At 40.9% G+C, this 13,316-nt stretch overlaps 1 protein-coding gene across 1 annotated transcript in view; it reads right to left on the bottom strand.

Moving 5' to 3' along the window:
• The window catches only part of KCNK5 (potassium two pore domain channel subfamily K member 5), a 34,626-nt gene extending 21,527 nt beyond the window's left edge, over positions 1 to 13,099 (bottom strand). The window contains exon 1 of the mRNA XM_032683931.1: positions 12,711 to 13,099. Coding sequence (XP_032539822.1) covers positions 12,711 to 12,896 — 186 coding nt within the window. The 5' untranslated portion in view covers positions 12,897 to 13,099. The remainder of the gene's footprint in view (positions 1 to 12,710) is intronic.
• Between the last annotated feature and the right edge of the window lie 217 nt (positions 13,100 to 13,316).

Raw genomic sequence — 13,316 nt, 5'->3', positions numbered from 1 at the left:
TTACAGATGAGTGTTATGTCTACAGCTACAGACATAACATAAGAGCTATGGAAACAGAACGCTAATCTGAGCAACCTGGTGTAGTGGAAGGTGTCCCTGTCCATGTCAGGGGGGTTGGAACTAGATGATCTTTAAGGTCCCTTTCAACCCAAATCACTTGGTCTTTTGTTTTGTAACAAGCAAAGCAAGAGTTACATTTATCTTTACAGTTTTCTATCATAAGCCTCTATTTTACAAAACAGTGTTTTAAAAATAGGCAGTTTAAGACATTTTCCGTCAAAACACACATATGTGTTTTCTAAAAAGTCCTCACATTGTGTACATGTGTGTTTGTGGAAACCTGCTGTACTCTGCCCAGAGGTGATTTGGATAATGCTTATTGATTTCATGGTCTGCAATAAGTTCTGTGTTTTGCATTCTTCTCCATCCTCATGGAAACTCCCCATTGCTTTCCCAAACTACCTTTCCTGAAAAGAATGCCCCAAGTTTGAAACTTCATTTTTCACACAGTAAATTCAAGAATAAAGCCACAGAAGGATGGTCAGCCCAAACAGGGTTGCAAGCACGTGCCCCTTCTTCTTCACTAAGACAAGTCTGAGGCCAAGCCAGCATTACTCACGTGACTTGACAGAAAAACTGTGAGTAGTCAGGTCTTTGGAAATATTTGTTGCTCTTTCTATATCGCGAAATCATACATGCAACCAGGCCCTTAAGAGAACTTAAAGCTATTGTTTGATCAGAAACTGAGCAGTTAATTGTAAGCTGCTACATGATGAATTTTGAGGGGTTTTGGCAAATTGAACCTTTACGATTGAATGATTAAAGCTTTCCCTCTGTACCAACCCTAGCTAACAGCGTGCTTGATTAGTGACCTCCAAGATCACATTTGTAAAAAAAGAAGAGTAGGGGTAAACTATTGTGGAGAGAATTAATTAATTCTGCAATAACACCTCAAGTTTTGGAATAGCTTCTATTAGAACGAAACACAAAGTCAAGCAGATTTATGTGGTAAAGAGTCCATTAAAAAAATAATTTGAACAATCTGAGCTCTATTTCTATTCTGCAGAACAAATAGGTGTTACTGTTTCCTCTGGAAAAAAGTTCTAATCTGTAGGGAAATTAACCTCTTGGAGGCATGTCAATATTTTTACAGCATGCACTGTTTAAGCCATGCTTGTGTATGATGTATAGCATGGACAGTTAATTTTCCTATAAGTCATAATTCATAGGACAAACAATGTGAGGGATATTAATGGAAAGAGATCAACAAGGTTATTTCCTTTTTGTAGCTTTCTGCAGAGTTAAGTAATAAGTTAAACTGATAATTCAGCAAATAAGTTAACTGGAACTACTTTTTCACTGCAGAATTGAATGCTGAAGCTTACCTACTAATGATACTTGCAGATCCTCTGCTTGAATCAACTAATGCTGCTCCACTTTATTTCTCCTTTCTATTTATGTGCAATGGGTGTAAATACCAACTGTTTTGAAGAGGCATCTGGCTTTTTGACAGATCATGACTAGAGAATTTAAGTTGATATAGATTTTTCCCCTATTAATTTCAGGACTAGATTCCAGTTTTATGAACTAGTTAATAAACTATTTTGATGAAAAGCATATTCAGCATTCCCTTGCTATTCTGATTAATACAATAATAGAACTGTTTCCTTTTCACTTTCCCAAGTTCCACATAGACATGTTTTGAAGACAAATTAACTAAAGGTTACTGCTGCATGAGAACTGCAGCTGTTCTGCAGATGCTGAGTGTCCCAACTTTTCATTAGCCTCCAATTATTCTCATTCAGAAATAAAACCTATTAGACTGTTTCACAGCTACAGCTTAATTTTAAGGACTTCTGTGCCAATATGCTTATAACACATTTTGCCTTGGATGGAGAAAAAGAAAAAGTATTTCAATAACTTTTGTGTTGCATCAGCTGAAATTAAGGCATTGGAATAATCTATAATAGCAGATTAGACTTCCTTCCTATCTGAATACATACACAGTGACTAATGTAGCCAACTCCCCTTTAAAAGGGCTTTGGAAAATGCTGTTGCCCCCATTTCAGAGATAAGAAAGTGGAAGCAGAAGAGTCAAGAGTTTAATCAAGCCCTCACACCAGCTGGTGACCTGTGTTAGGCAGGGTTAAAACCAGACAGTGTTTGCATGAGACTCTTGCAACAGAGGTGGTACCGATTGCATAAGCAGAGCGTAACCCATGCAGCAGACTGAGTTTCCAAAATAATGTATTTCAGTTTAGTTGCAATTGATTTAAGCAGATTCAGATGGAACCAACACAATCCCGTTGTCAATAAAAACAGTTTATTGAGATGAATTTACTAGATGGAGGGGGTTGGACAGAAAAGCATTGATACTACACAAGAGAAGTAGATGAGGAAGCCGAGTCTAAAATGAAGCTTCCCCTGCTCCCACCCTGCTTTCAGTGTATAAGAATAGTTAATTAGGACAAGTCAAAACACAGGTGATCCAAGCTTGACAGCTCTGCTTACAGAGGCCCAAATAAGCTTTTCAACTCAGTGAATGAATAGCAGCATAAAGTAACATTGCATTAAGAAACATACTGCACTCTCTCCCATTTATAGTCATGCATTAAAATACGCTCCAGATTAAGAAATTTACAGAAAGTCACTGGTTTAGAACAATCTAAAAACTGTTTGTTTCTTAGGCATTAGGAAATGTTGTAGACTCTTGGTTTCACAAGCACTTTTGCCCTGGATTTCAATATGACTTTAAAGGTCTTGTTCCTCTGAAGACAAGCTAGAAGCTGCTGCCAAAGTGTGCTAGTAGAATCACACATTTCATTTCCTATTTAACAACCTATCTTAAGGAAAAAAAAGTAAAAAAAAAAAAAAAAAAAGGCAGGTCCTGCTGAAGCAACTGTTACTTATCTGACAGTCCAATGAGCTTAGATATGCTCGAATAAAAATCTTATTTGTCCCAACAGCATTAAATCAAAAAAATGAAAGTGATCAGACTTGGGTGGAGCAGAGTACTACTTATAACAACATTTTTAATCAAGTAGAATTTTGAACTACAGAACAGGATCAAGAAAAAGACACACTGTTGGCTATTAACTCTTTAAGGTAGTACCTTTATTAACTCATATTGTTAAGCCAAACAAACAACAAGGTTTCCAGGATCAACCAAAAACTTTACATAACCTCAACCACACTTAGTCTCTTTCCCTGTACCGTTCCATCAGGCAGCAGGAGGAGGAGGCGAGGCAAGGCAAGGCAGGCTTCCAATGTCAATATGTACAGGATGCTTTGTATGAAAAGCAAGGTGATGGGTTTATGTTAAGAGGTGTAACAAGAGGGAAAAATCTGCCACAGAAATGCTATTTGCTTTGAGATTTCTGTTACTATGTATTCAGCTTTATCCAGGGCTTAACCTGAAACAAAATGTTTTCATGTTCCTTACTATAAATCTCTTCAACACCAGATTAGCTCAAGTCATCTTTGAGGAGGACTGGGGAAAGAGTGGAGGCTGCTCTGAACAACTGTTTTCAAACATAGAGAAACAGTTACTGCAGGCTAGAAATAAGTGTGATCAGTAGCTAAGTGCGCTAGGAAACTGTCTGATCTACACACTCTCAGATCTGTAATAGTATAGCTGGCCTAGTCTATCTTGTTTCTTCTTCTGGGGGAGTGATTTAGACTGGCAATAGCATTAGTTTGCTGCTACAAAGTGGCTATGAATTTAAACATTTTATTAATTAAGAAACTCTGAAAAATTTCTTAAACACAGTTGGTCAGCATACAAACCATATTTCTGCAGGAACAGTATAACATAAAAACCACTCACACAACCATGTGCACTGGAACACAATCTTCTGCTATTTTAATACACTCAGCACTATACTACTAAGTACACAGAATGGGCTTTCTTCCCCAAAAGAGCTTCCAACCAACAACCAACAGACAGCAGAGCAGAGACTTCTTCAATAATTCTTCAATAGTCTTTTCCATCCCGTACCACATTTAGTTCCTGATCAAAACCCAGTAGTGAACAAGTAATTGTGTATATCCTGTAGAAAGGGTTTTGAATAAGTGAAAAAGTAAGCTTAGTCAACTGAAAAATCTTTCAACTTTAAGACCGCGCGCACTTCCAGATTGGTGAAATTTCCCATACGGTCTCCTCTGAACAACAGCATGAGACAAGCTGAAGGCAAAGAGCAGTGTACAGTGTGGCAGGTAATTAACAAATTCTTGCCCTGTCACTTCTCAACTGTCCCATCCCTGAGGACGTATGAAAGTCAAACCACTTTGTCATCTTCTTGCCACTGCTTTAAAGGGAAGAGGGATCAGCTGGTAAAAGCACTATAGTTGCTGCCTTCTGTTTGTTACACTTTTCCTTCCTAGCCCGGATTTCCTGCAACTGACTTCTCTGACTGTTCAGCAGGCATCTCTTACCTTCTCAGAAGCTGAGACAGAGGAAGCACTTGCACATTTCTAAGCAGAGAACCCTCAAGCTTAAAAAGCTGCTCAGCATACAAGATGCTAAGGGAGTCATCAAAACCACAGGAAAGCTGCAGTTACATCAAATAAGTGAGATGGTTTTCCTAAGATGCACAAAATTCATCTGAAAGCACCTAGTCAATGTCTGGTGTGAAACTATTTTATTGCAGTGTTTCTCCACTAGGAAACAAGAAGCAGCCAGCTGTGAGGATGTCTGTCCAACAAGGCAATTGTTGATTAAGGAACTGCCCTCTGTTATTCTGCAGTGCCGTACACACCACTTTGACAGGGCAGAAGGTTGAAATTCTAACTTAAGTGGCAAGTTATCATAGGTCAACTATCTAATCTGATTTTAACATATTTGTATTACAGTCTGAAGCTGGTTAACAGCAACTGTAACAGCTGAGTGTGTGGTAGGTTGAAGATTCCAGCCAGACTAATGCACGAGAAGCCAAGGGAGAAGTCAGTATGACCAGTAAGCTTGGTTGGACCCCTTCTCTTTACACAGTTGCTTGGCTCCAAACACCTCTCCTGTTTCTTTGATATCTGGAGGAGACTCATCAACCTTACTCCCCTCACAGGTGAGAACTAAAATACTTAAGCTGCTGTTTCTCTAGCAAGGGATCACTCATGATTCTTCAAAGCCTTTATGACTCCTTTGGAGTGGGCTGAGAGTAGCAAAGAGGAGCAGCAATACAAGCATTTGGCGGTCACACAGCAGTCATCCCTGATTAATGTGATAGGTTAGCCAAGCCACCAAAAATACTGTATCATATCTGTGCTTTCCACCTCAAAACCTTCACAACGCTTTGCAGAATTATCTTCAAGTTCCATTAGCTATCACTCACTGTCAGTTTTGACAATCTTATGATTTACTTTGCAGTCCAAATGAATGTAAACTGTCATCTTTGTTGTTAAAAAGGACCAGAGTTCAGAGACCTGTGATAGGTGCAACTGGGACATTTTGACACCTGTTGCAACTTCAAAGAGGCACATAGTTTTGTTTCTCAGCAGTTGGAACCTGCTTACACAATATTTGCAAGATGCCAGCACAGAACAAAGTCAATTTAGTATTTACCAGTTTGCTCAATCACAATCCGTGTCTACCTTTTCATTAAGGCAGAAATATTGCTACAAATCAGGATTACTGATCCCACAACAGGGTTTGAAAAAATAGACCCGCTGTAAGAAATGCTACACATGCACATGTGGTTAGAAAAGAAAATTGATTTCAGATTCAGCAGAGGGTACAGAGGCTATGATACACAATCTATTATTAATTTCCTACTCCCTTTTTATCACTTACGTTTCTTTCTTTTAAGAAAACAGAGTATGAGGTTTGATTTTAAAACATTTCAGAAGCTATTTTGCACCTAAGAGTGCCCGTGATCCGCTCGAGTTCACACAACACAATGCAGGGGAAAAAAAAAAAAATAAATAACTTCCTTACTGATTTGACTGTAAGTAGAGCTACGAGGGCAAGGCATGCCTAGGAGGGATCTCTCCTGCCTACAATTCAAATGTTGTTAAGTACATAACTAACACAGTAAAATCTAAGAACTCTTATATAAAGATATGATAAAATAACACCACCATACACAGGAAACAAACAACCAGCCTTAAGTTCCCTGGTGCTTTAAAGAAAAGATCTAGTAATGCTCGAATCAGCAATGCTGATGAGGGACCTTAATCAGAACGAAGACAGGAAATAAAATAAGACAAAGTTATACCCTCAAGCCTAAACCACCCCCTTCAGGAGATAGAGCTAGTAAAAATGCAGAGTGCATCTTGCACGCTAAATTTTAAAGGTTCAATCTGCCTTTAAGTGTGGCTCTTCTAAGGATGTCTGTAGCACCACAGATGCTTCAGGTGTGACCACAGTGGCCTTTTAATTTAACTGAAGAATGCAATTCTTCCAGCTGTCCTGTTACCACATGCTGTTACATATTACAGAGCAGACTCAGTTTATGGCATGTACTCATTTTGGACTGAACAAAACCTAAAGACATACTCCATGAAGAAATTTAACTACATTTTCAGGGGTCTCACAGAAGCCAGGACAAAATAAAACCTCTGCGAATCACAGGCACTATCATCAACAGGTCCATAGCACCAAAGTGCAAAAGCATTCTCCTTTGCTCCCCAGCTGATCAGATTATTGACTGCCACTTGTCCTCAGCTTGCTTCTGGTTATATGTTACTATGTTGACATCTACTTGCAGTACCAGCAAGGAATACAATTGTTCTGAAAGTCAGTAGCATTGAAAGAAAAGCAAAACAACTAATTATGTTTAATTAGTATTAATAGCACAAACAGCAATTTGTTTAAAAAAAGGAAATCTATACAAAGTCATCATTACACTGTACCTTCACTGGCTACAGAAGGTATCTTGCAATAACCACATATACAATATGAACCAAAGCAGGGGTTCCAAGATATTTTAGGACAAGCTCTTGATAACTGACAAATCTGCTTGCATGCCAAAAAACACACCTAGTAGCAGAACGTACCATGTAAGGTAACACAAACATTCAGTTCTAAGGTAACAGAAGGACAACATACTAGAAACACTCAAGGATTAAGTCTGTAACAGGAAAAAGGAAAAGCCCCATAGCAGGAAAATTATAACTTCTGATCGATTACTATTGCTCCATCAGCAGAGAGAGTTGCAGTGCATGCACTATCAGCTTTGTTTAACTATGTTCCAAGAAAGTTCAAACAATTTAATAGTTAAACAGGGAAAAAGGGAAAAAACAAAAAAGAAAACACAACAGAAAAGCATGCCTGCTTACACATGATTTTATGTGTAGAAACACACAGAGAAAAGCTGTAGGATAATGCAGCTGGACATCAGGAGGAATTTCTTCACAGAAAGGGTTGTTAAGCATTGAAAAGGACTGCCCAGGGAGGTGGTGGAGTCACCATCCCTGAAGACATTCAAGAAATGACAGCATATGGCACTTAGTGTCATGGTGGTGTTTGGTCAAATGCTGGACTTGATCTCAAAAGTCTTTTCCAGCCTAATTTATTCTGGGATTCTGTGCTGCCTGTCCTCAGGTTTTTTCTCCTAATGCTGCAGTGGCAATATCCATAACTCATACTCTGAGACAATTTAGTCGGCTGTAGACAGTGGTCCTACCTTTTAATATCAGTTCATCCCTGCTTACCTTAGAGGATGCATAATTCAAGATACAAATTCGAAAAATCTAGCAATAGCTATTTCTCAGGCATAAGCTTTAATTTACACTGTCAAGTTTTTATATGAGAGCTATTAGATGTAGTTGTTAACAACTTTGCAGTTAAAGATATTTCATTGGCAGTCACTTGTCCTTATCTGACAGATGCTCAGCTTTACTTTGTTCAGCCTACGAAAACAGCTTAGTCTTGAAAGGGGGAAGTCAAAACTGGCATTCCAGCTAATGAATTCAGTCCCCTATCTATCTACCCCACAATCAATACCCTCCATGGAAGGGATCAGGAAGCTAGAGATCAAACCAATAAATTCAAGTCTAGAATCTCATTTATGCATCTCCTGACAAACAGAGGAAGGGAGGGATTACAAAAAATATGCCCCTATAAGCTTTACATTGAAAAAAAACACTATACAAAGTGTAAGCAAAAGCCATCATCTGTACTGAAATTTGGACTAACAAAGAGCATTTAAAACATAGTTCAAATTTCTAAGAAAACTACAGTTTGCAGACACTCTCAAGAGTACTGCACGCAGATTTAAACCTTGAGGTAGAAGCTTGAAAGTAAAGCAAGGAGGGAAACAATGTTCAGAATCAGAGATTATTTTTCATAAAATAAAATCAGAGATTATTATTTTCATAATAAAACAAGCAAGTTCCAAGAATATACAAATCTAGAAGCAATCTTCAGCATACTCAAACACAAACCAAAATCCTGTAAATGTACCTGAAGGTACTTGCGAATGGATAGGACAATTGGGTTTTAAAAAATAGAGGGGAGAAACTATTATTAATCCACTTAACTGTTACTTCCTTTAGCATGGACCATTTGCCATGTATATCCCAGCAGCAGCTATCCTTAAAAGTCTTCCAAATGTTTGTTCACAGCATTGGCCTTTAGGACTAAACATTTAGGTTTCTAAAGTTCTCTCAGGCCTGTTTAGAGTCTTGTATGCTTTTCAAATAAAGACCTCAACTATTTGTTCTCGTGCTCAGTATGTTTGCCTGTTTACCCTAAAGAGAGTTTCTCTTTTCATTTTATTGCTGTTTTGAAAGTAACCATTTTCACTCATCTTTTCACCGGCCTTGATGTTTATCAATGGGAAGCATTTAATTTTTTGATGACCATAGCAGATCAGTAAAAGATTTCCTGGTAAATAAGACATGGCCCAGGGTTGGCAAACCTTTGCTCATGTGAATACTGACATGAGGGTCGAGAGGGCACCTCCTTGCATGAATAGCTCCTTTATCATTAAGCTGATGTTTCACAATCAGGATGGAGCAATAAAGAGTAAAAGTAAGGAGCTGGAGAAGAGGGAAATGACTGAATCACCTTACATTTTCTTCAGTCTCCAAAACTTATTCCTACAGCAGGGTAAGCAAAGGTGCCATCACTGTGGATCTCTGCTTTGTCCCCCCCTTCCTAAAGAGTCCCAGGACTCAGGGCCACTGAAACAAATGGAAACGACAAGCCATAGACTTTTATCAACAAAGACGTTACACTACTTTTAAGATTCTGCAATGACAATAAATATGGTGCCATAATATCCATATTAAAAATGTTAATTTTTGCAGATATTCCAGAGTTACGAGATGTTTCTTTTCCAAAGTAATTGTACATGGTGAGGAGAGATTACACACTTCCTTGTGTCAATACACAGTTTTGCTTGAGGGTCTTTGGAGGCTTAAATAAATTGCCATGTGAAGCATCTCAGCCACATTTTCATTTGATCAATCAGCTTTACCCAGAAGAACACGGGCAGGCAGCAACCAGCCTATACACTGCCCAGAGTGAGTCACCTTTAAAATCAGGGTCTACAGAACATTGCTTTAAGACTGTTTAAGTACTTTCTTTACCTCTTCTAGTTATGGTAAGTAATAGGGTACTCACGACAATTAAAAGCAGATGGGTTCTTCATACAAGAGATTCCTAAAAGCTGTTTTTAAACAATTTTATTTTTAGGCATTTCTCAGGATTGGGGAAAAAGGCTTTCTTTTTAGCATATCCTACAATCTCTGCTTGTAGATTTCTGAAAGTGTGTTAACACATTTCAGTAAACATTTATTGTAGTGTATTTCTACCTGAATACATTGTGAAATTTTTATTACAGAATACAAACTTTAGAAAGTGTTTCATCACATACAGCTCACTTTGTAATCACTTGAACTGTTGGTATAGAGATACTAGTCTGTATGTGAGTTGAGAATCTTTGCTGATGATTTACTTCTCTTCTAAAGTACTTCAGATTAACCATACAGGTCTAGTTTTGTAGTCATTCCACACAGAATTTCCGTTGCACTTACAGCTAAAATTAGGCTCAAAGGAACACTGAGCTAACCTGGGTGGGGAACAAGGGCAGCAGAGAGACCGGTCTCTGAATAAGTCAGTCCTTGTCACCTTTCAGGCTGCTTCTGGAAACAAAATTGGTATTGTGAGTTCAACTTGAACGTTCCTTGGCATCCTTGCATTTTACTAACAACCATTTAAAATTCTAAAAAAATTGGTGATATTTATTGAAGAAATTTATCCAGTGTGTTTTAAATGGGGATATTAAAAAGAACATCAGTGAAATAACAGCAAAACTCAATGTGGCTCTGTAGAGTGACATGAGTGTCAGTAGAAACCAAAAGCAGAGTGAAAGAAGTGAAAGAAAAAGCTCCAAGATGAAGCCACGTGTAAAAAAAAAAAAAAGGACACAACAGCATAGAAAATGAGTTGAACCATGTAAAATCCCAAGAACAAATTCAGGGAGTTCATAGAAGAGGCTAGAGGAAGAGGCTCAGAGGAACAAGACAGAAGTGGGGACAGGGGGCATTAAATGACCATTTTCAAATCAACAACATTCTGGATTTATCACAAGAGAATAAATTTGAAGGTTTAATATGAGAATGATCAGGATTTGTGAAAGAGCACAGATGTTAGTAATGTTTTAAAGATTCAGCAGAACCCAACAGAAGCAGCATTGATAGTGGCTGAGAAAGGACAAAGACTATTTCTGATATGCTTTACAGCTTACTCAGGACAGAATCCTGATGCTCTTACATGATTTCTCCCATCACAGTTAGCTTCAGCTAGGTTAGATTTCACCACACCATTCTTCTCTGTCAGAAATGCCATTCCACCCCTTCCCATCACTTCTCAAATAGAAGTTGAATAAGAACAGGAGCAAAACTACAACTCTGAAAGAAAGCAGGCAGTTAAGTTTCCAGTAACCAGTAAGAGTGAAATAAAGGCAAAGTAAGACTTACATTTTAGCTAAATTGAGGTTAGGACAACAACAGAATATCTATGAGGGATCAGACCAGCAAGACTGGACATGGAAAATAGGATATGATTGGAAGTAGCACAGAGGCAAAACTCAAACCACATGAATATGAGACTATCACCAGGAGCTAACATGTACTGAAGAGGGAAGGCCCTCAACGTTTTTTCATTGTCATTCTGTACTTTAAGAAGAATCTTTCTGCCACTTCAGGATTAATTGTGATAGGGATCATCGGGAAAAAAAAAAAACCAAAACAAACTTATGATTCCCTCATACCAACATGAATTTCCCCCTAAACTGAGCCAGAACGTAGATTTTGCTTTATGTCTGCAGCAAGTTAAGCATGTCAGCCTTCAAGCACATCCAATCCAAATGATGTTTTTCTCTTGAGGACTTTTAAACAGGTTTTGGGGTATAACCTAGAGTAAGATTTCATTTAGATTCCAGAACAGCAAAAGCATACTCAAAACGCATAGTACATCTTATATTTTCTAACATCCCCTAATAGTTTCAAGCCTCCATCCACCTGTTCCACTTTATACCACAAATACACACTTAACAGGGTGCTAAGATGGTAGCAATAAGGATACAACCACCAGAAAGCTCTGCTATCTGAAGCAGACAGAAGGCAGCCACCAACTGAAGAAAGAGAACTTAAACCACAAACTTGTAGGATCAGGAGCCCATACTCTTCTAAGGTTACACTGTATCTACTACAACAAAAGAACTAATGAGCCACTTTCGAATTCTTTCGTATTTTAGCATTTTAACAGACTTTTGGTGGATTTGAAAATAAAATATTTTTTTAAAAACAATCCAAAACACAATGAGCAGAAGAGTTACTCGGTATAAACATTTCTGAAATAAATAATTCATTCTCACCAGTGGAGCCCCACATATCCGGGCAGCTTGTTTTTCATGGTTCACCTTTGCTTGCCACCACGTTTTAACAGATACCATATCCATAAAAAGGCACTAATCAAGTTTATATTGCTCTCGGAATTTATACACGCTATCGATTAATAATTAGTTTTGAAGAGACATTCTGCCAGGTGAGCGAGACAGGACGATTATCAACTCCTCACGGTTTAGAAAGAAGTCAGTCTAGTAGAGTGTATGAGCGCAAGAGTTGCGAGCATCCCTCCGTGCGAGCCCTGCACTCTTTCCCCCCGTTACCCCGACTGACCTCCGGGACCCACAGGCACCTCTTCAGCATTTAAGTAAGGGAAGGGGGAAAAAAAAAAAAAGAAAGAAAAGAAGGAGAAGGAAATCAGACCAAACATAACAGGATCGAGACACTTGGCTTCACCTTCCCTTCCCCGCAACACACCATCCATTGAGGCAGGAGGAACCACCCCGGGTGCTACAACAAGAGCCGCATTCACGGGCGCGGGTTGAGCGGCGGGCAGGCTGGCGGGAGCGCGCTCCGGGCGGGCACCCCGGGCCGGGCAGCCAGCACTGAAAACAACCCTCTGCTCCTTCAGCACTCGGGGGGACAGAGGAGGAAACGCGGACCCGTTTACTGGTTCTTTCATTAAGAAGTTCGGAACGATCAAGAGGTTTTCCTACGCTCCCGCTCGAGGGACAGTTTTTCGGCACCGGGCTTTGTGAAGGCACAGACGCGGTCGGGCTCTGCCGGGAGCCGGCTGATTTCCCTGCCCGCCCGCGGGCGCGGGATTTTCCGCTCCGGGTCGCCCGGCAGCACCTGCTGCTGTTGCCGCCCGGCACCCCCAGCCCTGGGCCGGGCCCCCGCCCCGGCGGCACCCGCTGTACCTGCAGGATCTTGTCCAGCCCCTCCTGGCCCAGGCAAGGGAACTGCTTGAGCAGCTCCGTCTTCTGCCGCTTGTAGTCGTCGGTAGCCGAGCGCCAGTGGGGCTCCTCCAGGACCTCAAAGATCGCGGCCCCGATGGACAGGTAGAAGATGATGGCCGAGGTCAGCAAGGGGCCCCTGTCCACCATGGTGCCAACGGGAGGGACGGAGGGCGGGCGGGCGGAGCGCGGCGGACGGGCGGGCCGGGGCGGCTGCCCCGCGCTGCGGCCGTAGGTGCCCGAAGCAGCACTGTCCTTCCCCTGACAGCTCTGCCTGCCCGCGCTATCCGCCGCGCCTCCTCTCCCGGCTTCTACCGCGTTCCCTTAGTCTTCCACACTCCCCTCCCACTCTCTTCTCCTCCCGCCTCCGCTTCGCTCCACTCCCCCCGGCTGTCTCCTTCCCCCAGTGCTCTCCCCTCCCTCCCTCCCTCAGCAGCGATTTGAATCTGGTGCTCTCCCGCTTCCTCTCCCCTCCCGCCCGCGCATGCGGGGCCGCCGCCGGGGGAAAGGCCGGGGGGGTGCCCCGGGCACTCCCGGAGCCGGCCCGTGGCGAGGGACGGGCGGTCCCCG

This window comes from Chiroxiphia lanceolata, chromosome 3 (genome assembly GCF_009829145.1).
Source record: "Chiroxiphia lanceolata isolate bChiLan1 chromosome 3, bChiLan1.pri, whole genome shotgun sequence".
In the NCBI taxonomy this organism is placed as follows: domain Eukaryota; kingdom Metazoa; phylum Chordata; class Aves; order Passeriformes; family Pipridae; genus Chiroxiphia; species Chiroxiphia lanceolata.
Note: the sequence above shows the minus strand (reverse complement) of the source record. Positions and strands in the feature narration are given on the sequence as shown.